This window comes from Catharus ustulatus, chromosome 9, assembly GCF_009819885.2.
Source record: "Catharus ustulatus isolate bCatUst1 chromosome 9, bCatUst1.pri.v2, whole genome shotgun sequence".
Taxonomy (NCBI): Eukaryota; Metazoa; Chordata; class Aves; order Passeriformes; family Turdidae; genus Catharus; species Catharus ustulatus.
In genome coordinates, this window is record NC_046229.1 from 17339598 (window position 1) to 17365328 (window position 25731).

The 25731-nt window shown below is 36.1% G+C and overlaps 1 protein-coding gene across 7 annotated transcripts in view; it reads right to left on the reverse strand.

The window, feature by feature from the left end:
- ZNF644 (zinc finger protein 644) overlaps nucleotides 1–25731 on the reverse strand; it is a 76649-nt gene that overhangs the window by 7197 nt on the left and 43721 nt on the right. For 5 of the 7 annotated variants that reach the window (XM_033068063.2, XM_033068064.2, XM_033068067.2 and 2 more), the window contains 4 exons: nucleotides 24682–24737; nucleotides 12616–12688; nucleotides 8376–11407; nucleotides 7602–8207 (listed from right to left, as the gene is read on the reverse strand). In XM_033068063.2, the coding sequence (XP_032923954.1) occupies nucleotides 7602–8207; nucleotides 8376–11376 (3607 nt within the window). In that variant the 5' untranslated portion in view covers nucleotides 11377–11407; nucleotides 12616–12688; nucleotides 24682–24737. Of the gene's footprint in view, nucleotides 1–4935; nucleotides 5059–7601; nucleotides 8208–8375; nucleotides 11408–12582; nucleotides 12689–24681; nucleotides 24738–25731 lie in introns of all 7 variants that reach the window. The other 2 variants (XM_033068070.2, XM_033068066.2) reach the window with 2 other exon arrangements.

The window sequence follows — 25731 nt, forward strand, 5'->3', positions numbered from 1 at the left end:
AAAAACTCCCTCTGAACTACTGTGCAAACAAACAACAGCAACACTGACAGAAATTGCCATAATGAACCAGGAGAGGTAGTTTCTACTTCCTTCGAAGTACCTTTTCCATGAACAGTGAGAAAACAAGGAAAACAAAAGAAAGGGCACGTTCTCTGAGCCATTTATGATAGAGGCTCTATACAAGGAAATTATAAAACAAAGAGAAGAAAATATCACCATAAAAGACCACAAAAAAGAATTCAGATTATGCTATGAACTCTCAGAACAACTTAGCTAAATCTGAACATAGATTTGCCCAAGCAAGAAGCTGTTATGAAAGACAAAACACTAAGGACACTAAGCCCATGTTCTGCAAGGGTCATTTTCTGTTGCCTTTGTCTTCTGAGATAGTGCACATATTCTTTCAAATTTTAGGGAGCTCAAAGCAACACTAGTATGTTTAGAATTTACTCCAGTGAAGACGGAGAGTGAAGGAGAAGGAATATCTGAGTAAAGCTCATTGAAAACTACAATTCAAACAGCAGTTATGAGGCATGGGTCACTGTAACCACCACATAAATTTCATTTTGTCTATCCAGACAGCAACAAGTTTAAATAAAGTCACATGCACACACTTGAGTACTCTGTTGGTAGGATGCTTATAAGTGGTTGCAAACATCAAGTAAATCACACAATTGCCTCAGCCATTTCCACCCCATAAAGTAGCCATGTTCTGACCAAAACTCAGTTCTGCTTTTTCTGTGCCTTTACTGTAACAAAACATGACCTCCTCAGAAACTGTATTTTTTATCACATCTGGGAAGAGACCTAGGATAATTTGGCATGGAAACTGCAGCAAGTTGCTAGAGAGACGCAGGAATTACCTATCCTCAACACCTACTTTGTAGTTATAACAGCTTCCAAACTATCATTCCTCATTCTCCATAAAGGCCTACTCCTTTTTGGAAGAACTCTCCTTCTTTCACATTTGGCCACCTGGTGTTTCCTAGTTGGTACCTGAAAAACTTCTTGTAAACAACCAGTCACATCACTTCCTCAAACTGCTGACAGAACATGATGGAGAAACAACCCATTTAAAACAAAAGACTATCAGACTTTAGAGGAATCTCCTTGAGATACTTATGAACAATTTCAGAGCGCACCAAAAAATATATGCTAGGTATAAACACTGCATACAAAAACCTCTGCGATGACTTGTCAAGAAAGACTACAAGCAGATGGACACAGGAGGTTGCAATGAGCGTGACTAAGTGAATTAGACAGGTCACAATTACAGGCCCTTTCATGCCATGACATTTGGTCTGCAGCTCCAAATTAAAATGCTCTGCTTCCTGATGTCCTCCAACATGCAATGTTTCTTATTTCAGGAAACCTGAAGCTGGATCTTTTATTCAGACTTCATTACTTTTGTCAAAGCGCATGTAAGCTAAAACAAGTTGAATAACTGGACACAGAAATGGAACTAATTAACCATTTGAAAACACTACCAATTAAAAAAGTAAAAAAAAAAAATGGACTATCTTTCTCGTACATTTTGTCACTAATTTTCAACATTCAATCACCTGCACGTCCTCATCAGTACTGCACAGTGAAGTACATTAAAAAAAACCCTATCACTTGCTCCCTACAGGATTTTATTTATAGGATACTGAAAATTAGCTCATCATTCCAGTGGATTCATTATGACTGCAACAGCACAAAATAATGACACACAAAGCCAGCGGATCTCAGATTTCTGCATACCTGACATGCTTCCACCACAAACATCCCAAAGCCACATGTTTGACAGAACAACATTTGAAATTATTTGAACACATAGTAGCCCTCATGAACTGCTACCTCACTCACACTCTTGCCTTGAAGACCAAACTCCTTGCTATGTACTTTAATTTTCCCTCCCAAATTTCTGACAAAGCAGTCTCCACCTACAGAAGCAGAGATCAAAGAAGAAAGTGGTGATTTCCCAGAAGATGAAAGCCAGTAAGAAGAGACTGAGAATGTGAAAAGAGTCAATAAAGAGAAGATGTAAAAAGCCAGGGTGCAAGAAAGAATCAAGAGACTTAAGAGCCAGGGCAAGAGGGAGCAAGAGAAGCCCAGAGAGAAAAGAAGAAAGGAAGCTGAATATACAACTATAACAAAGAAGAGTGAGAAGCATTTTGAAGATTTTGTGTAGGTTTGTCCACGGTCTAAAGATACTCAGAAGAAAGAAGTAAGTTAATCACCTGCTCTGAAAAACACCAATATGTTGCTATACATCAAAATAGTTATAAAAGCAAATTAACATCTACTCAAGATGAGCAATTAGATCATTACATTGTTAAAAATTGGACTGAATAACAACAACAACAAAAGTTCCAGCCAGACATCTGAAGACACAGGTATTTCCTCTGCAGTAGAGCTATAATCCATTGGTATAGGCACAAATATTAATAAAGACTAACCTCAAACAGCCAACAGGCTAGGATGTTTTTCTTGAGTTCCTTCTCCAAAGCTACCACTAGGCTTCACTATGTCTACTACCATACTGCCAGAACTGTCAAGTTGCATTTGGAAAGAAAAATAGGCTAAGATTTAACTAAATATGATGACGTTACTGACTGAAGAAGCAGGGCGTCTGCTAGAAGTACAATATGGTAACAGTCAATACTAAAAACATGTGCAGACAAATGGAAAATCTGAGATTAGTACGTAAGCTAATGTAATGCTCAGAAAGGTCTCACATTGGTAGCATGCAGAGATCACATAATTCTCATGCATTTCTCCTAAAAAACAGCATAGATAGGTCCCATAAAAGAATTACAGCATTCATGTTTAGAGACCATTATTTTATAACAGCAAGAAACTGAGATAACTATTCAACTGATGTGATTTGGTTTTGGTAGTTATGTTTGTTGCAGAAGATATAAGAAAGGCTTAATGAGAAGGAACATGTATAAACACGTCCTCATTGTCTCCATACAATGGTTGAGGACCACTGAAGGTTCAGCTGTGGCTGAGGCCCAACTGAAGACATCTTCAATCAGAAATTGCTCTCAAGCACAACTGTATTTAATCAGAAAACCTGAGATCTACCCAAGAGCAACACTCATAACAAGTGTGTAGTTTAAAACTAGCATACTAGTGAAACCTTGCATTAAAATAATTCTCTTCACAAAACTTATCAAGTGGAATATCAAATAGAACAACTGTTTAAAAGTGTATTTTTTGGTCTACAAGCCTTGCATTAAGCGTGCTTGAATGAGAAGGCAATGAATAAAAGTTTACAACCTTCAGAACTGAAGAAGAGTAAAGACTAAGTTACTACAAATATACATTGGTTGCATGATGTTATAGCCAGAACTCAACATTGACTCCTTAAGTCAATGGTTTCAGTGACAGACCTCTATCCATTTATCTGGCTTAGCTCCAGCTTCTGAGAGCAAAATATTTTTTTCCCCAAACTTCTGTTTCCTACCTAATTCAAAATCACAAGACTTGTGTACATCATGCTTTCTTTACATTCTTTTAAGAAAAGTGGTAACTCTTCTGATGACTATGCAACTGCTTCACTAGTAAAATATGTTTCTAAGAGAAAATGAACAAAAAATCCCTTGAAGTATCTAAACAAGCTTCCTTCACTTTTCCCACTTAGCAAAAGGGAAGCAAAGTGCTTGCTCAGGATTCAATGTCTGTGTACTAGCCTGTTTGCAAGTGTCTCTTTCATTGAATTACTGTTAAGTTATTAATATGCAATTTAAAAATACTTCCTTGGTATGTATATAAGAAAAGTAACTTACTACAGAACTTATCAAATCACAGCAGTGGTAAATCAAGTTCGCTACCATCACCCTTCTACTGAAAAAATATGAAAATTTTCAGCATCACTGACTAAAGGCATATTCTTCTACATGTTAGGTATTACTGCATATGCTGACTTCCTTCCAAATCTGCTTTATTATAGCATTAACGTAGTGCAACGTAAGACCTGGCAGCCACAGGCCCATAGTATAAAAATATTTATTTTAGCCTTCCACAGAAAAAGCCTGCTACTCGGTTTGTCATTCTTAGCATAATGAATTACATTTGCAGATAAAAAAAGGATTATGCATTTTCCAAAAGCATTATGTAAAAGTCTGTGTTTATTGACACAGAAATCTGATGGTTGCCCTTCTTAATTACAGAATCTTTCAGGCTTCATATCTCCAAATTTTCCTCATTATATTGCATCTCTGGTCCTCAATTTGTTGTTGATCACGTGAAGTCCCACTAATCTCAGCAATTATCCAAGTAAACTCAGAAACTGCCTACAGCCAAGCAAGCTCAGGTCTCTGAAAACATACATGGCATAGTAGAAGAATTTCAAAATGAAGTGTGTTTTAATAAAAATATTAATAGCAGTGCCAAATGCTGTACTACCCTCACTCAGTGTCAGAGTAGGTAGTTTTTGGGTTATGAGCCAAACAAGATATGAAACCAACTACATATAATATGTTGTTAGAAATACACAAAGTGTAAAATTACTTGTTTTTCCTATTTTACTGAAGCAGTCTTTGCAATTGTATGTACTAGAAAGTAAAAATTACTTGTATTGTTGCCTTTTTTTTATCCCCACCGCTCTCACATCTGAGATAATTTAAAACACTTCATTAGAAGGCAAACTATCTGGTTTGTAAGTTGTGATATATCACAGGAGAATGAATTTAAGCAACCATCTCTTAGTTTTGCTTACATACCTTAAGTGTTGGATCCAAAATCAAAGACTAAGAATGAAAATCAGACATGAGAGTGGACAACAGCAACATACATTTTCTTACAAGTTGCTGAAGTTTTATGGCAAATAAATTGTTTACCAGCAGAAGCTTCAAAATTATTCTGAATTAACATATGCTTTTGTCCAGTCTGATGAAGAAAATGTATCATAGACAGACTTGCTTTTACATCTGTAACAAAACATACCTGTCCCAGTCAAAAGTCCAGCACTCTTCTTTCGTGCATAAGCGCGTAAGTGGTTGGACAGGCTAACAGCACTTGTAAACGTCGTATTGCAATGCACACACGTTCTAAGCTTCACAGGCATACCTATCATTCAAAAGAAAACTATAATCCAGTTCTCTCTTCAAAAAATGAAATTCTCAAAGCGTTGTAAAAAGTTTTCTGCAATAAAGATGGTTTAAAATATATTCACTGCATTGACGCGATTGTTTAGTATATCAGAAGGATCCAAGTTAACCATTATTAGTTTTCCACCTAGTGCTTTAAGCCAAACCATGTTATTTGAAAAAGAACAGAAAGGAGGCAACTTAAACCAGTAGGCTACTCTGCATTTAATACCTACTATCAAGCTCCTACAGAGCTCCACATAATGAACTCTAATTCCAAAACACAATCCTGCAATTTGAATAGCACAGTTCTGTTGAGAAATTTCAGAGCTTTCAGAACTTCCAATAAAGAGAATTTGAAAAGTCAAGTTGACAAAGTGGTAATTAGAAGTGTTTTACCCATAAGACCAAAGTGCTCAATACTAAAATTAGACTGCTGTTGAAGGCTTGGAGAAAAAGGTGGTAAAACACACCACTGAACACCTGTTAGACAAAACATTTTGTTTAGGGCATTTTCTATTCATTACTTTAGATGCACAACTGATAATGAAAGTAAATTATTTGAAGTTTTTTGCTAAAATCTTTGTGCTAAATAAATATCAACAAAGCAACATGCTATTTATCACACGAAAACAATGAAACAATACTGAATTCCTCACTTACAGACAAAGAAACCATTATAACTTATCTCCTGCTCAACTTCACCATAGTATTTCTCCCTGTATGTTACCAAAGATATATTGTTTTGGTCAACTAATATTTCAGGTTCTCTACTAATAAATTATTAAAAGAATAAATGAAAAAGCTAAAACTACTCAGCCAAAAAGTCTCTGCAGGAAAAGAAAGAATGCTATTCTCCAGCAGCCCACAGAAGACATGCTGTTTTTTCAGGCAAGTTACAGAAGAAGAATACCTGGTTGGTAAAAGCCTTTTTAAAACTAAAACCAGAATTAAGAATATTTGCCCTTTTTAGGAAAACCAGAAGATTTTCAACTTGATGTTAAATATTTTCTTATTAACTCAACTGGCACAGTGCGTTAGTTATCAAATTCTGTTACCTCAGCCACAGAAAACTATCGGGCCCCATTCAGAACTGTTAGTACTATGCGAGCATATGTTTATTTTTACTTGGTTGTTCATCATAACCAAACAGGTTCTACCTAGTATTGAGCAGTAAATATTACACAGAAAGCAAAACACAGTGTCAGGTTTGGCAAGCTATTCCATGAGCATTGTTTTTCAAATCATTAAACCTGTCAGATACACTTCCTTTATTAAGCAATCTCCAGTCTTAAGGGACAACCACAGACGTACAGAAGACATAAAATGTAATTCTTTCCCACTTCTACCATGTCATTTTAGAAAGCCACCTTTCTTAAGAGATTTACTGCCACACTTTTATAGCCCTCTAAAAGAACTTCTGAGCACATCAGATTGTTGGGGTTTTTTGTTTAAAGGAAGAAAAGAATATAGGTGAAAAAGTACTAGGCACTGCCAGTTTTACTAACCTAGTTAATAACAAGAAAAGAAACAGCACCAAAAAAAGTCAGGGGTATAAAAATAAGAACCTGCTCCTCAGTCTAGAGAATCCTGCAGCATTGGTGGTGTCCAACCAAGAAACCAGTAAATGCAACCTCTACATACACATTAAAAAGGATGTTGTAAAAGTTCCCCAAGACTAGAAATAACTCTTATGTGACAAGTAACTTAAAAACATCACCCTAAGAGCCTGCTCTAATAGAGTCTGTATACTAATAGTATATGGAGTAGCTAGGAAGTTGATTATAGAATTGTTTGATTAGCACAATTCTCAGTGGAGGGACAATCTAGGTCCTTATTGGTCAGAGGCTGTGCATTGGAAACCTGCTGGCTACAACTGTATGCCAACAAAGCTTGAACCAGCACAGGTTGTCACTCAGGATAGACAGGTCCTAAGCAAGCACGAGTTTCTCACAGTAGGCACAATTTGCAACAAACAAGAATTAATCTATGTTGTAAGAGTTTGCTAGCCTAAAATCACCAAAATTAGTTGACAATGATTCACCAATTTGCAGTATTTATAATGGTATCAACAGTTCTGTTAGTTTGAGCAAATGCTGCCTTGCACAAACCTTGAAGACTTAAATGCAGTATTCCCAAACCAGCTGTTTTAACGTCCAAAACCAGGGTCGCAAGCCCAAACATTTCAGAACTGTTAGTCTACCAAATAAGCATGGACACTTCAACTTGTTTACTGCAGGATATGTCTTCTTCCTTACTGAGGCTCACTTTGTGTCCGCTTTCAATATGCATGCCCAGTCATATGCAGAACAGGAACTATATTCCATGCAAAAACCCCTCAGTGCTGCTGAGGGGTTTTTTCACTTTAGGAAAAACATGTCAGAAAAATTTGCTGTGCTACCTCTCGCAGTCAATTGTCCTCTGGAAATGAAACAAGAATTAAATGTACAGAATCCCAAACAAAATTTACATTTTCTATGAATTATGATTCTTTGGAAATGTTGTGAAGAGACACCTTCTTACCTGACTGCATAGTCAAGTCCATTTTTTGTGGCTGATACATCAATGGACTGTCTTCATTTAATGGAAGAACACATTTCTGAACAAACCTCTTTCTTGCAGTTTGATTATGAATCTTTTGAGGGGAAATATCAGGATTCCTTTCTTCTCCTAACCTCTTGTTTTTCAGGAGTTCTATCAGTGTAAGCGACTGATTTCTTTTTTCATCATGTAGTACTGCTTTTGCTTCGTCACATTCATTTAGGAAACTCAGCCCATCTTCCTCCGATGCAGACACAGATATATCTTCAGTCTTTAGGCCATTATGGTATGCTTCAAGAGGTATAACATTCTGAGATAAAAAGTCATCATTTGATGCATATTTCTGAGCAACAAATGGTCTGGGAATAATACGGCGACTGTTCAAAGCCTTTAGGATTTTTTCATACTTCTCTTCATTTTGCATCATCTCATTCAGAACACAGATGGGAGACTTGTGTGCGTCCCACTTGGTTTTGCCAAGCCTCTTCAGGTGTCCTCGCACATGATTAGACAATCCAATTTTAGTATCGAACCAGCCACCACAGAGCTGACATGTATGCTCAGAGGAAGTTTCAGATTTCTCAATCGCTACAAAGAAAATAATTATAATGTTTTTTGACAATTACAAACAGTTAAACATGACAACTGCAAATCACAAGAAGAGAGACTTTATAAGATAAATCAAGTCTTGTTCAGTGTTCGTAAACCCCTTTGTCCCCCCTTTACTTTGTACCCAAATAAAAAACCAAATCTTACCTTTTCTGACACGTTTAACAGGAGTCCCTGTTCCAGCTCTTTTAAAATGCTGCATTTTGTCACTTGTTGCTATCTGTTCTGGTGAAACAACATGACGGGCTTCATAGCTTAGTCCAGCTCTGTGAAGATGTCCTCTGACATGATTGGACAAGCCAACACCTGTTTCAAAGGTTGCTGGACAGTATGGGCACGACTTCTTTTCAAGTGACAAATCAGTCCAATGGAAAACTGAATTATGCTTTGGCAATGCTGATCCTACATTTTCTAAATTCTGAGGATCATGCAAATCATGCAAGAAGTTACCACCCTCAGCATCTTCGTAATACTCAAAATAAAAGCCATCATTCTGCTCATAACCAAGTGAAGATTTATCAGCAGCTTCATTATCTTCCATTTTACCTTTGAATATGGGGAATAGGTTTACATGCTCCTGATTAATATCACTGTAAGATTCATCCTCCACAGACTGTGTAGTGTAATCACATAGTTCAACATTTTCCCATGAACTTTCATCCTCCGTTTCATAGCTGTCTTTTTTTTCAGCAGAGTTTAGTTTCTGTAAAACAACAACAGTCATTTTATGCAGAAAATCTGGATAGCAATCCAAATCATCTCCTGTAACAGAGCCTTCCCTCTTGGATTCTTTAACCACTCTTTTTACAGCTATATGCCTATGATCTTTACAGCCTTCTGCCCTTTTGCAATCAAGGCTATTTGAATCCATGACAAAACAATTATTACTTGATGAAGAAAATAAATGTAAAGCACTGACAGATTTGGACCCTTCCTTTTTTAAATGCAAAGGGTAAGAGTCACTAGATTTTTTAATAATCCTGTAGTTTTCATATTTGTGTCTATATAAATAATTACTTTTTTTGGCACTAGCTTTCTGTTTTGTTGCTTGATGAAAACATTTACGTTTTTGGTTAATACTACTTCTAATAAAAAAGTTCTTGTTTGTAGAATTTAGATTGCACACACTTACAGATGACTGTGAAACGCTTTTCCGAGCCTTCTGTATCCTGTAGGGCCTCTTGTGAAGTTTTGTGAAGTTACTGGACTGTGAAGTAGAGCCAAATGATCTTTTAACATCCTGTTTTAAAGCAGAGTTCTTTGGAAAAGTAGAAGAATGTTTCATCATCTGTTTTGTCCTGCTACGAAAATCTAAAGATTCCTCTATTATGCTGCCTTTTCTTTTCTCTAGTCTAAGATGGCTACCAAAGGGATCAATGCATGATGCTGAATGCAAATACGCCATGTGTTTTTTTAAAATGCTTCTAGCTGAAGTAGCAAATGGACACAGCTTACACATATATGTCGATGACTTTCTTGAGGATCCTAAATAAGGATCTTTCAAGGATGCCTTTTTCTGGGTTTTTCTCTGGGACAAGTCGCTACCAATAATTGAACATTTGACTACTGCTCCATGAGCAATCCCTCGATGGCATTCCAGTTCATTTTCTGTCACAGCCATGAAATTGCATTCCTCACAACAGTAATATCTTTTATCTTTTTCATGGGTTTTTGCATGCTGCACAAATGTTTTGGGACAATTGGTACCAAATACACACTGTGGGCATTGTAACCGTGCACTCCTACCCTCATCCTGAAGTTCTTTCAGCTCACGGATTTCTTCCATCAGTTTCTGCCTTCTTTCCTGGTGAATTATCATATGTTTAAGAAGTGAATTGCGATCTCGAAATGTCCTTCCACATTCCCTACATGCATAGGGCCTGGGGACATTGAGATGCCGGAAATGACTGTTCCCATCTAAATGGTACATCATATGCCTGTGCAGGTGCTTCTTCTCTCTAAAATTCACATTGCACTTTGTACAGGGATAAAATGATGGTTCATCAGTACTGAAAGTAGATGGTGGTTCAGAATCATTCTCTTCACATTTGTTTTTCAAAGTATTGGATAGAAAAGTGCTAGTGTGAACAGGAGAAGTATCTTCTGCACAGTTACTAGTAGGACTATAAATGAGCTGCTGGATACCATCAACAGTTTCTAGCTCTTCATCTGTGGATTCAGGCTTTACTTTACTCAATGAATACTTCTGTGGTTCTACTATTTGTAGCTCCTCATTCTGCTCTAAGAATTCAACATTTAACAGTTTTGATTTACTAGGAATACAACTGGTATCATCGAAACAGTCTTCAGTATAACGTGTTATTTTACTAACATCCATTTTCCTTTTTCTCTTCTTTTCTATCCCTACCTTACAGTGAACGGGAGACTTCTCTATTGTTTCTTCATTTGTCATAAGAAACTGTATAAACTCTTTTTGTGGATCCCAGCTAGGATCACATCCCGATCTGAAGCCACCTGTACCTGAGGAAATGCCTGTTAATGTATCAACACAATCATCTTTTAATAGTAAATTTTTATCATCCTCACAAACTTCTACTTGGTCTACTAAAGTGCTATCTACACTGTTTTCTACTGTTTTCTGTGAATCACAACCAATTGAAGCAGAGGTAGGTAGATTTTTAATGGAATGAGTCAGGTTCTTAGCGTGTGCTACATCAGGTAACAAAAATAAAACTTGGTGCTGATTTGATTTCTGTGTTGTACTCTTTGCAGGCAGCTGAAGATCATGAACCACTGTCAAAGATGAGCAGGAATCTGTGAGATGACCTCCAGGCTGTCCAGTGGTTACTGAAGCACTGCCCTTATTCATAATGGAAGTCTTTGTTGAGGCGGAGTGTGAAACTGGTCCATTAACAGCAGTTCCTCTAGACAACATAAAGTTTTCACTAGAAACAGTAGGAGCACCAGTGTGTATAAATAGAGAAGCCTGGCCTCCACTTAAGGCTTTTTCAGATCTGTCCCTTGATAGCTCGTCAGTCGGAGACAATGTGTTTTTCTTCTGAAATGATGTGTCACTCTCTTCTGGTTTGGGAATGCCAACTTCTTCCTCAGATACAAAATTATCATCACATAGGATTTCTTCTTCTTTAGCACCAGTGACGCCACTATTTATCTCTAAATCATCCATATTGCTGGTCAGTCCATTAAATACATTTATACTAAAAAACAAACAAGAAAAAAATTAGGTAATTGCAGAAACAGATCATGACAACTTTAATTTACAGTTTTTCTTCAGGATCAGTCTTCACACTGTAATCTAAAAAGATGTTTTGAACTTGTCAAAAATCTACTTTTCATTTAGGATATCCAGGACATTTATAGTGAATCAATGAAGCAATAAAAAATACAATTTTTTTGCTATGCAATATTAATAACCATACAGCAAACTAATCATTGCCAAATATTCCAGTTTAAAGAAGCTCAAGACCCACACACAACAAAGATGGGTAAATTTAGATTGTCAAACTCGAATACATTTTCTATGGACATAAATGCATATTATCTTCAGTTGCCCTCCAGAAGCAGAAGTAAGGAATAAAGGCTACCCAGACATCTACTAGCAATTATGTTTTTTTCAAAACATACTTTTCTTTAGGAAACTAAAGCAGTCTTTACATTTCTCTTTACTCTTTTTGAAGTACTTCCATACAATTGACCTGATGCTACATGGAAGCCTGTAGAAGGAAATAACACAATGAAACTGATTTTGAGCATCTGGTTAGTGACAGAGACATAGCAAAGGATCAAACTCACTGAGGAAACCAGATGTCTTCCTATTCCCTTCCTACAAAAGGACTCTCCTTGCTTTAAAACAAAAGAATCCTATTTGCTTATAAGGTTATTTTAAACTATAAGCAAATTAAACAATTTATCGAAGGTAAGGAAAAAAATACTCTAAGAACAAAACATTTCATTAGGATTTACCTACCAAATGAAGTCACCACGTTGAATCCAGAGCATGACACTAACAGTATCTTCCAGCACAGAGAACTACTGCATATTAATTCCCTGTGGGTGGCCTTGTCTTTCTACAAGTGACTCTTATTCATACACCAAATCATCTATTCAATGCTTAGTGGGCACAAAGGAGTTGCCTACATATGAAAATCAGTGTGTGACCTGGCATTCACTCTTCATACGAGTCCTCAGAACAGTGAGCGTAAGGCATTAAAACATTCACCTAGGAGTCACGATATCTATATTTTACAGAAATCAAATATTTTACCCTCAGAGAGTACTACTCACTTGGTTTCTGCAAACTGACTCCTGCAATCACATAGTTTCAAATACTAATTAACATTTTGAATAGAACTCAGTTATAAGGAGTTATTACCTAGACTCTTTGAATTAAGATGTTATAACTCACAACTAGTATCCATGGCTTCCTGCAATGGTCCTTTATCGAAATCCAGGAAGACCACTTTGGACATCCTTTTTTCCTAAGGAAAGAAAACAACCTAATTAAACAACACCTTCACACATAACGTTTGAAAATATGTCCAGTACTTTCAATTCAACAGAACGACAGCTATCCACACAATTCAAAGCTAACTACGGCTTCATGGAAATTCTCTTTTATGGCACTTGTTTTGTTTCAAATCAGCAAAAGGACAAAACAATTATTTAACCTCTTCTGAGTTTGTAAAAAACAAACCTTATAACTTACCTCTGTAGATACAAGAATTTTATTTGGAGTAGAAATACAATGAAATATTAAGTCATTAAAAATGTATTTCTTTTGCTACTCCATCAGTGAACTGGCCAATTTAGAAATACAGAAATGCTCACACCAGAGCCATAATAAATGTTTGAAGTGTGTGAAATATTTTGTTGTATTACTATCTCTAACGTATCTTTACACAAATGTTTTACTAGACGCCCCAGTTTCTCATCTTGTCATTTCTTAGATTTTTGCTTTTCTTTGCTGTTTTGAGATGGGTCATTTTTCACTATAATAACGACTTCCAATAAGATCACATCCAAAGCTATCACCCTAAAATGGTGATAATGCACCACCCAGCAGGAGTCTTTACATCACCTACACAAGTTAGAAATGGGCAGTGCAAACATGCGCTAAGAATCAGTAATGCAAAAGTCAATTAAAAGAAGTGAAGCCTACAATGATGCACAACAGCTCCAGCAATTTTACAACTCAGTAATGTAGGCTTCATACAGAATCAGGTAGCAAAGTATAAAACTGTTCACAAAACATTTCTAAGAAACTGATCGAGACAATTTTGCCTGGAAGATGTGCTTTTTCCTTGGTTTATTGCTGCAGAAGCAGACAAAAGCATGCTCAGTCAACCTGAGAGCCTGTATTAGCTTTTCTCAACAGGAAGCAACGTTGCTAACGAAGTGGTAAATTCAGTGTTAATGAGTGGCTTCACTGTTACCACCTCTGAGGTAAAACCTTCCATGTTCCAAGTTCCACCCATCTGTTCTGGTGTGAGGGGTTCAGAGGAAGAACAGACGCTTCCCATTTAAAGCAACTTCATTGGTACCCCCTGAACAGCAGGGAGGCAGACTGAGAATATTGTGCTGCTTAGAGACTGCAATCCTCATTATCAGAATGGCTCCTCAAAACTTCTCACAGGTTTACAAGATGAAGACAAAACTACGTTGCTGTACATACAAAACCATACTGCTAACGAATATTAGTGTTAAAGCTGAAGTCAGGAAGGTGGCTATGACATCCTGTGGTCACCATTAACTGAGATTCTCTTCAGAGTTATCAGCGATATCTAAAGCATTACCTAACACAATCTTGTAAGAGACTCCTCTCCGTACTTTGTATTTATAGAGACTGTGAACTATTCCATATGGGTATGATTAGAAGTATTCTGTGGTAAGATAGGTATTCCTACAGATTTCAGTCTTTGAATCAAGTCAGAAATGCTCACTGTATCAATAATATCGCTGCTATATTTTAAAAATTTTCAGCTAATTATAGTTTGTATTCTTATCATCATGCATTATTATTCTTTCCAGCTATCAAGGTGGTACAATGCACTATTTTTTTGTGCAGGACAACAACAATAAAGTTAACAGTTTTAACAGTGTGGCATTAGAGAAAACAGAAAAAGTATTTTTAAATTACAATAATTTAGTCTTGTGATAACACTGAACCAAGATGCAATACTTCAGTTACTCTATATACTCCATGTGCCAGAATTTATGCAGTAACAATGATAGGTATAACTAATGACACAATGCCATGTTTTTTGAGAAAATGTTATCATCTAACTTGTCTCTTGGGAAAAAAAGAAAAATCAATCATTGTAACTAAGATGTAACCAAGGCTATGCAATATTCTTTGCAAGCTTCCATCAGTTTTAAAATTATTTTCTCTACACTAATACAAAATTATTAATTCTGTCAAAATATATAGCATTTAATACTTAGTGTATTTGAAAAATTAAAAATTGAGATCAAACTTTCAATTTGTTGAAAGTACTGCTTACCATATCCACTACCAGGACTATATTACCTCAACTAGACAGCTGAGGTAATTTTTACTTAAGCATCTAGTGCAATATACCTTGGAGATATATACATGTAAAAATGGTGATGGAAAGTGTCTGGAAAAGCCTGCACAAGAGTACACAATCCCAGCTCCTACCTTTGAAACACACTATCTAATGGCTGGGTCAAATTCAATTCAGTTATTTCAGCTAAACCTAAAATGACTGCAGTTCACTTAACAGTGCTACTCTTGGTTTACATGCAATGCTATTTACTATACGGAAATAATTTCATACTCAAAAGTAGAAACCATTTATTTATCCAGCTAAGCCACACTCCACTCTCTATTAATTGATTTAAAATCTAGCTAATTTTAAATACTGTTTTTATTCATAAAGTATCAGTTTTAAAAATCATAATGTGTTCTGCAGATATGACTGCCTGTGGCCAGACAGTCTAAGCATTAAAAAAGTGTAAGGTCAGATCTATCTTCAAGCTGACAGATCATAATTTAAATGCCTTAAGCTACTCTTATTGTCTTAAAAAATCTTGAACATCAGTATTTTTGCAAACTATCAGCACTTGCTATAACACCCTTACTACACTACATCTTGAGGTTACTACAGAAGAAATGAGGTGATAATTGCATATTAACATAATTATTTGGTAATCCCTCCAAGCAAACTTCCTAGGTCACTCAGTAATTCAGATTAGATGCAACCTTCCTGTCATCAGATCTAAGCTGTCCACTTTCTGTTCATTAATAATTCTTTTTGATAGGGATGTATTTAATCCATTGTTCTATGTACATTATTAATTGTATTTATTACCAGTATGTTTATGACCTTTCCAAGTTCTTATTTCATAAGGACAACCTCTAGTATGCAGTAGGGTCACACACCAAATTAAGAGCACTGCCTGCATGCAATGCTAGTTCAGTAAAGCTTACACCTCAGTCCCAAGCACACCATGCTGTTGCCTACTAGCAGTTGTAGGTAAGAGATCTGCCAGCCCCTGTTGCAAGCCCTGTGTAATTTTATAGGGACTTAAAATAAATTTGAAAGCACATTGGAGCTGAAAAATTAAGACAGAAGAATTTAGCTGAGTTTGTGAAAAGCATGAAGTGCCTTTATGTGTTCTAATACCAAGTTTCTCACAAAATTCATAAATATGAGCCAATGAGCTAAAAGCACAGTTCAATTATTAAGCAGCACAAAAACTTAGAAACCATCTCCTAAATGGTTTGAATTTCATCAGCTTGGTTAAAGAAACGGAAGAAATACAGTGTCTTTCAGCAATGCTGTAACAAAGGCAAAAATGTACTTGTCCTGTGCTAAACAACTCCTCCTAAGTCAAGTTCTTTAAGCAGATATGTGAATAACCAGGACACTCAAGATTGTTCAAATATGCAAGAGATAGAAGAGCTGCTTCAGGTTTGCACTGCTCCCATTTAGATCTTTCATCAAGACTTCATAATGTAAACAGAGAAAACTAACAAAACTTACCATTTTTTCCATAAGTGTTCCATAATAAAGCTTTCTCAAATGACAGATTATATTAAAGGTGATGGAACCAAAGTCACAGATTTTTAGGCAACAGAGTACCAGAGAGAGTTAAAGTACATCATGGTACAGGACTAAAAAGGTATCTCCTTCCATTTTGCCCCATCACACTCCAGGCTTTAAAACCTTAATCATGGCAAACATCAAGCACAGAACTTCTGCCAACAGAGAAAGGTTTAAGAACCTCCAGAAAATGAAGGTTTGTACAGTGCAAGAGAAGAACTGGTAATGTATCAGCACAAACCAGTCACCTCTTGAGAAAAAAACCCAACCCTCAGAATACAGCTGCACAATATTTTTGCCTCTTCCACAGAGTAATGCAGTTCATGCCTCTGGAGCTTTGGGTGTTATCTAGCAATAATAATGCCCCAAATCAATAAAATCATGATACTTTGATCATTAAAATATCTATCACTTGATTTCCAGTTTATTTATTTTTGAAAAGCTATCCCAATCCACCCTTCAGATGGAAATAAAACCACAAAGCCTGACAACTAGAGGACAAGTCAGTGACCCACCTTGCCTTCCCCCAGCTTCTGTTTGTAAATTAAGTTGTTGAAAATACATTTCCTTCTGCATAGCAGAAACACTAGTTGTAGACTGCCTTATTTAGCTTTCAAATCTACAGATGAACACTTCTGCATTTTTTTCTAACTTCTGTAGTGAAGAGACAGCTTGTTTAATATGCATAACACCATGAGTACGCCCCCCCACACCTACTTTACAGACAATCTGCAGTTGTTAATCTAACTACAACATGAGGAGTTCCATTCAAAACTAGTTATCTTCAATACAATTCAAATCCCCAGCTGTTCACATAACAACACGAACACTGAAAAACTCTCACAACTAACTAGACTGTCATATTAAATTTTTTTAAAGCAGTATGAAATATTACTAATACATTTGCATTATACCTAAATAAATAAAAGTTACTGCCACCCACCAGCATAACCTTTTTTATACTGTTAGAAAGTACACCGAGTTGTCAAGTATCTCTGCAGAAAAAGGTGACCATAGAGAAATTCTCAGTTACAGAGGAGCCATGACAGGAACAGCTCGTCTTTTCAGTAAGATCGTAATTGGGAAGAGCAAACCCGAAGGACACTTTTTCAGAAAGTTATTTTCTTTAAACTTAGCTCCTAATGCAACAATGTCTTCAAAAGCTCTCCGTCAAGAACAGTAAGAAAACCAAAAATTCCTTAAAAATGCCAAAATGTCAGAAACTCTATTTCTGGTCTAAAACATCTAAGAATGGTAAGTTAACATCTCATGTGAAAAGAAACTGAACAAAACTTAAGAACAACCACCATACAATTAGAAACCACAAAAGAGAATTCCATTACTGCCACCAACCATTCTTAATCTTACTCCTCTAGTATTGATTTGCTTGGGGAAATAAACCAGTTTGTCACAATGGGGGGCATCATGCTAAAATTCAATACTGAAATCAATAATAATAAATGACAGTACAATTTAAGTGTCACAAGATCCACATGTATCATTATAAAAAATACTCCTCTGGTTTTAACTGCTCATGCAGCAGTTTAAGATGGTTTCATTGGCAGGTGCTTTTCAAAATGAACTAGGTATTTCTAAAAGATGACTCATCAAAACACAGAAGTAAGATGTTGAATTTGGTAACTCTAGAACAGTCACACACTGTCTGGCAACTCCACAGGCTTCATAACTCCTGATGAGAAGTCCACAGTCCTGATCACAGAGGACAGCCAGGTACTTTGTCTCTATGTTCCTGCAGCTCTCTAGTTTGGATTTTTAGTAGCACAAGGTAGTTTGAATTGTACTGTCATTAGCTCTACTAGAGATGAGAACTACAATCAAATACTGAATTGTCCTAAATACAGACACACATGGTTATGACTAGCAGTATTCCAATAAAGACATAGAAGTATTAAAAATATAGAATTAATGCTCTGTGAAAATACACACAATTTCTCTTCTAAACTGCTCCCTTTTCCATGCATAAATTCTATTCCTTGATGCCATTTCATGCTTTCTCTCTAAAGAAACTAAATGTCTGAGAAAAAACTAATAATCTCTTTCAGCGCCATTACCTTTGTTTTTCAGCGAAACATATTCCTAAGCCTCAAGTATGGTACAAAAAATTACTTTTACACACACAATAAATAATTTTATTAACCAGCAGCATTATTAAAACCAGAAAGCTTTTCTTCATTACAATCTAAAAATAAAAGTCCTGCTCCTATCCTTGCTGTGAGGCACCCTTATCACTGCCAAAAAATTAATGGTTGTGATCAGAGGTATGAAATGCGTAGGGACTAAATCTGTACCCCGAGGCTGGTATCAGGTCCCACACTGTTCAATGTCTTCATAACCCACGTGGATGATGGGGAAGAAGGGACCCTTGGCAAGGCTGCTGATCACACAAGGCTGATACAGCAGCAGGTTGTGATGCCACTGAGAGGCACCTCAACAGGATGGACAATGGGATTGAACAAGATGGCTTCCTCTCAAACTCAACTGTTTTGTGATTTTGCCTTAGTACACTTTGCCACACAGTATCCAAATTGTTGTTTACTTTAGTCCTCTTTAGAGTGCTCCACAATAGCTCAGACCTTACACAATTCTTCAGTTGAAAAATATCAATATAGGTATGAAAGTATTTTTGAAAAGGTTTCCAACCACAAACTCTGAATTTATCATTCTGACAGCTGAAGAAAATTACACCAAAATTATTAGGCATAGAGTAAAAGCATGTTCTCTCTATCCCATGCAAGTATCCCAAGTTATGCAGAATATATTGACAGCAAAACTATTATTTGATGCTCCTCTCCCTTCTACCTCTCTTCCAGAGATCCTGTTTTCCCGAGTTCTCTCACTAAATAAAACAACATTATGACTGAGTAGTATTATCACACTCGAATTTATAAACATGCATTTCCCAAGTCCCACCTCATTTTCTAATTGTATTTCTATAATTTTTGATTTTACACAGAATTACTCCCTCACCACCATATACTTAAATACCTTCCTGATGTGTCACACCTGAGAGGTTTCTCAGTGTTGGCCCTTCAGGCAGTACAGTAAAAGTATTTCCTCCTTACAGAATCCACTGCCACCAGCAACGTTCACCTCCAGTCACACGGAGACATTCCACAAAGACACCATGTTTAGGAAAATATCTGCACTCTTCCAGACTTTAAGATCACCACTACAGTCCTTACATGGGGCATTAGGTTAAAATTAAAGAACCTGCTGACCATTGCAGAAGATTTTGACTTCCAGAGAAGAGGAAGTATTTTCAACACGGCATCACATACAGTCAAATCACTGTGCTATTCACTGGAATTGCACTTTTCTTTGCAGCAAAGTCAGTTTAAATATTTTCTGCCTTCTTCCACTCTCCCAAGTTCCTTCTTCCACACTTTATCAGCCATTTCATTATCCAGTTTCCAAGGCTGGGATCCAAACACCACTGAACCAGCACAGTCGAGAGGCAACAACTATGGGTAAGGGCACAAACTTTTACTAGCTTTGTTGACAGAACAATCCACTCAGGAATCTTTTCCTAACATCTATATGAATAAATAAAAAAGTAAAAATGTAGAGAACATTTCACAAGGCAAAAAAGAAGCTTTGACAGTCCTCTATTAAATTGCAGAATGCAGCACTATAAGGAATTCTACCATGAAGCAAATTTTATGTTTTAAAATTGCTTGAACTAAACTACTCAACTGAAGCAAACTGCTGGAAGTAAATGCTAAAATAATTCAACTGGGGAACATTAAACATATCTTCTGAGAATACTATTAACACAAGCAATACTCTTAAATTGCATATTAGACATGATAGCTAGATTTTCCATAGAGACATACAAATGCAAATCCTTCTAGTGGGTTAAATAAAAAGTATTTTCATTTCTAAAACACATAACTAACTTTCAAAAATTTAAAAACTAATCTGCTCCTCCTTAACCTATAGTTTTATAGGATCAGCCACCTTATCTGCTCAGACACAAGTCCTTTTGAAGCCAGGTACTGCCACCAAGTGGCAGTGAAATCTGGATTTGCAAACCCAATTATTCCCCACGTGTAAAGCACACAGAACTGAAAAACGTTCCTGCAGCTGCCAAATATGAGTAATGTTCTGCTAACACAAGACATTTAAAAATTAATCAAAGCAGAACCCAGATATCCAAATCTAAAACTGATCTTCAATGTAAAACAAAGGTTTTTCTAACAATTTGGTCCTTTTTTTTCCAGACACCGCTTGTAAGCAGTTGGGTAAAGAAACCTTTTCCCAACACAAATCCAAGATATATCAATAAAAAACTAATAATTAAATGCTTTATGCAACTTTATGCAAATCTCCAATGATTACAACTGTATCACCAGAGAGGTCTTATTTTCAGGGTTTCAAGAAAAAGTGAATTCTGTAACTGACATAAAAAACCTCTTAAGGTATAAATATCCAGCTTGTTATCCGGATAAGCTACCCACTCAATCTACATCCATTAGCATGTAAAGATCACAAACAGACTGAGAGGAATTTTTAGAAATCATATATATCTATTTTTACAGAAATATTTCACAAGTTAACTAAACAATATTGTTGGTTACCTGCATGAACTAGTTGTGAAGTGTCAATGCAACAGATCACAGATGAAAACTTGAATGATAACATGATGCTGCTGCATAATGGATTTACCCAGAGACTTTCTTAAAGATGATATTAAGAATACTTTAACTCAATTAACATAACACATCTTTCAGCTTCAAAACAATTCAGACCTTATTTACTGTTATATTGAATAAAAGTTGTCATTCTTTTTATTCAGCATGACCTGAAACACATCTAGCAGTTTCTCGTGATTTTTGCTTTTTAGGCTGATAACCACTTGCTGTGCAAATGTTAATGTAATCACAAATTTTAAGACTGTATCTCCTGCTAATGTAAACAGATTTTTTAATTTCTAAAGCATGACATCCTTCCCAATTCTAAAAACACTAGCTGAAATAAACACTCTGCTTTTACTCATTTAATTCAGAACCTTAGAGCAATGAAATACATTAGTGATATTCACTCATCCTTATCAGCAAACTGGCTCTCATCCTATGTTCTTTCAGTTATTAAGGATTAAAAAGCTAGTAAGATTCTAAGTAGCAGTACCAGGTAAGGCAAAAAATGCTATCTTGTACCTTTTCAGATTAAGAACAAAAAATTCTGTTGACTTGGAGAAGGTGATCATGCTTGCTGATGAAAATACAAAATCAGAGCTTTTGAAGGACTCAAACCTATGTAATACCATACATAACCAGAAAAACATAGGTGAGAAGAAAAGCTCAGGTCAGTCCACTGAAACTTGGGGTTTGTTTCTTTATTTTTTAATTTAAAACAAAAAAGTCATCACCTGAAGTGATTAACAGTAGAAAACTCAACTTCATGGATAATATAAATGACATAAAAATTGTAAGATCTTCTTTGAGCCAAAGAAACAAAAATCCCACATACTAAAATGTATCCTGTGCAGAATGCTGTATATAACCTATCCTTCTTCAGTATTCACGATACTACTATTCACTAATTACATCCTTCTACTTTTAGGTAAAGCACTACTAAATACATCCAAGGTAGTTTCTAGAAGCAAGTTTGGTTTGCCTGGTATCTAAAATGCTTAAAACATGATCTCACCTCACTGTACACACTTAATTACAGGGAAATGCAGCACAAACGTGTAACTTCTGCAACCTATCCTGCTACACGGAAGTGTGGTCCGTTGCACTGCTAACATACTGAGAACAAGCTTATTTTTTCCTAACTTTCCCCTGCATTTAAAACAAGACAGATTCTCCTGTGGAGTTCAGAAATGCAGTCTGTGAATCAGAAATTTTAAGAACAAATACTATGGTTACCCCAATAAAATACATTCAACTGTTGTAAACAGTATCTTATACCTGTGTGTGTTTTTAACTAGCAACAGATTTCTTTATTTATTTACAAAAGTCAGGATATGGTATCTTTTATATTTGCCTTAGGAACATGAATGATTTGAAATTGTAAGAACAAAACTCCAAACCCCTAACAAAAAAACCCAACCCTACAGGGAAAGCACACTAGCAGAGTCATCAGGAAATGTATTATGGTCAAGTGTACAAGTAAAATGCCTGAGTAAATAACTAAATCATATTTTCAGCTACTGCTTTAAAAGACATAAGCTTACACAAAAATACAAGTCTCACAGAGCTGTGTGAGTGAAAATTATTGTTTAGAAGTCTCTGAGATGCTGCAGTCACTACACTCATGAGTGGAGACTGAAGACAGAGGCAGTTGGGAAATGCAGGTTGTTCTTGAAAATGAACTCTTTCAGTCATCCCTGCTGCCCCTCTCTGAACCTTCTTTAGGTCTGCTATGTTGTTTTTCAGTCCCCAGTCTAGAAGCAGCAATATACATTGCAATGCAATGCAGCTATGGTACACCACAAATTTGTAGAACTGGATCTGGTTATTGTTTTGTCCCCTAATAAAGCACAATAATGTCACTGATTTACTGACTATTCAGTTGTCATTGTTTACTGAACTCTGAGAACATCAAGATTTCCTCCAAGCAATAGCAATACTGATCAAACGTCATTACACTGTTTCCATTTATCCTTCCACACATTTTTCTGTCCTCTCACTGTGAATGTGTACTCTACAGGCGTTCTCAGAGACAGCTTTTTCCTACTAAACACAGATAACCACCATTAAGATGAAAGGTCTTCAGAGTTTCATTCAGAAGACTTCATGCTTAAAATATACAGTTACTTATACATTAGAATTTTCAATTAATTTTGTGTATTTAAACAATTAGAAAACACACAAATGCAAAAGAAACAGAGCATAAATGGCAAGCCTTAAGTACTGAAAGCATTAGAAGGCACAAGGAACAGTTTCAACTTTACTGTCAATTCAAGTCCCTTTTCTAGCCATAATTCTTAATTTTATATTCATCATTAGATGAAATATTTCCTTTTGCAGAGTTATATTCATTTGTTTTCTCAAAGCAGCACATTCCAGAAACCAGCAAAGTCATGTTAAGGCAGTAAACATCTTCTACACATAAGTATATGCAGAACACAGCAGCAGAACTTGTTTTTAATTGTTCATAGTTCAGAAGACTATTCATAATCAAAGTTCAGAATCGGTTATACATTATACAAAAGATCAATACTCAATACAAGAGTTACTTTAAAATTCCCCACAAAGCACTCTTCTATAACCAGTATTTTAAAGCTGACAGCAATAGGGGAACAGAAGTTATGAACAAAGCAGTTCATGTCTATTTTAAAATGCATATACCACGATTTCAAGACAATATTAAGTCTACAAATTAATTGGAGCTTGGAATTGAGGAACAAACTTATTTAAGCAAATGGGATCTCCCTCTCACCTCTTCGAAATATCAAGTCACTGCAAGCAGCCACATTCTGAGATGGCACATTAGTCAAACAGGAAGCAGGAAACTTGAGAACACAGTTTTGGTTTGTAAGAGAGGCCTCTGTAGCGAGTCCATCAGGCCATGTCTCCAAAGCAGAGAATTTACTGAACTGTGAGGCCTTACCTAAAGAGTCTCTTGAAAGACTCAAAGCAGATTAAAGCTCTTTGTTACACGTTTCACAAAACTATATAGAGACAAGATTAATTTTATAGTTCAAATTATTCCTCGAGCTGCAAGTAAATGGAAGAGAAAAAGATAAGCATCTTAGTTCTTTTTCTCAAAATAACAGAGGAAGGGGGTGGGGGGAAGGAGGAAAACGCCAGTTAAAGAACATTTTTCCTAGATGGACACTTTGCAATTGCAAATGGACACTTCATTTCTTCCAGCACTAAATCTCCATAAACTTTGTCTTTCAAATAGCTTGCAAATGGGTTCCTAAAGACAGAAAGAGAGGGGAAAATTCCAACAGAGTTTTACTGCTTAACACTTGAAATGCTGCTCTGATAGTTGGTCAAATTTCCCACTCAGTAAGTGCAAGTTTAACATGCTGCTTTTACAGTGCAAAGTACACTTTCAGTGCTTTGAAACTAGGTCGATAATATTTAGAGGAAAAATTAATTTTAAACGTCTATAATTTTGGCTTTCAACAGCTAGCAGAACACCTTGATAGCTTTTTGACTATAATAATTTATGGAAGAAAAACATAACTATCATCATAACATTAAATAATGGGGGAATATCTTTTGTTCCTCTTTTGGTTTTGTAGAAGTAACACTGCACAGTTACAGTTACATTACATACACTGCATATATTACAGTAATCAAGATACAAATTTCAAGAGAATTTTCACTGACCACTTTTCTGCAGGTTTAGCAAAATGTCATAATCTGCCGTATATGCAAATGGTAATTTTTGGGAAAAACAATCAGCAACACAAAACTCCTACTTACCTTTGCTTGTATGATTTACATTATGCTGTAAGAGCCACTTCCACATTAAAACAAACCTGCAAAAATAAAAAAACGAACTTACTGTTCAGCTGCCACTGTTTCCTGCTTGTGTCCTACGCTATCATACAAGACAAGCAAAGCAGAGAGGTAAGAAATCCACAGCCATAAAAGTATTCTATCTTTTTGATCTTAGGGTAAAAGTATCAACATTCCAGTGGTCTTCTTTCAAACATATGTAATTTCCACATAACATAGCTATTAGCATTTTAATAAAAAAATCTACCAAGCAGTTGTATCAAATACACACATGCTATTAAATTAAGTGGGCAGAACAGGGGAAAAGAAGTTGCATGGCATAAAAAGCTCTGCATTTGCTGCTAGCGCCTTCAAAGTCATTTATCACCAAGTCCCTGAACAAGGAATGATGCATGGAAAGGAAATGGTTACAAATGAAAGCTTTTAAAAAATCTTTTTAGCAAAAATTATCAGCATATCTGAGATTAAGAGTTGGAGGACTTTAAGCCTGGGCCTTTCTAATTTCTCACCTTTCCTAAGGCAAAGTTGTGTTTATGATTCTAAGGTTAGCTGGACCACTAAAAAGTAATTTATTTCTCTTCATGAAAGTTGATCAATGTCAGATGAACTTTTTTTGCTAATTTATCTCTAGAGTTAACTATACAAGGTCATTTTTCACTTCCTACTTGGAAATTCTGAAGAGACTCCAAAAGCAACTGAAGCTGCACAAAAACAAGAATGAATTTGGGTATGGTATTTCTACAGAACTGGGTCTGCTAATGAAGACACAACTACCAGCATAGAGCTTTACAGAAAGGGTGGGTTCTTATCTAAACTAAATGTTTAGGCATCATCGAAACTGACTCTGAATTAAGTAACTACTGTCACACACTGTCCTTACTTCATTTTATTCACAGACAGCTTTTTGATTCAGAGCTCCCCAATGAATCTGCAACTTTCTCAAAGCCCTTTGCCTAAATTACAAAGACTGATAGTAAGGGAAGACAAACCTTTCAAAAAGCCTGACTGGACAAT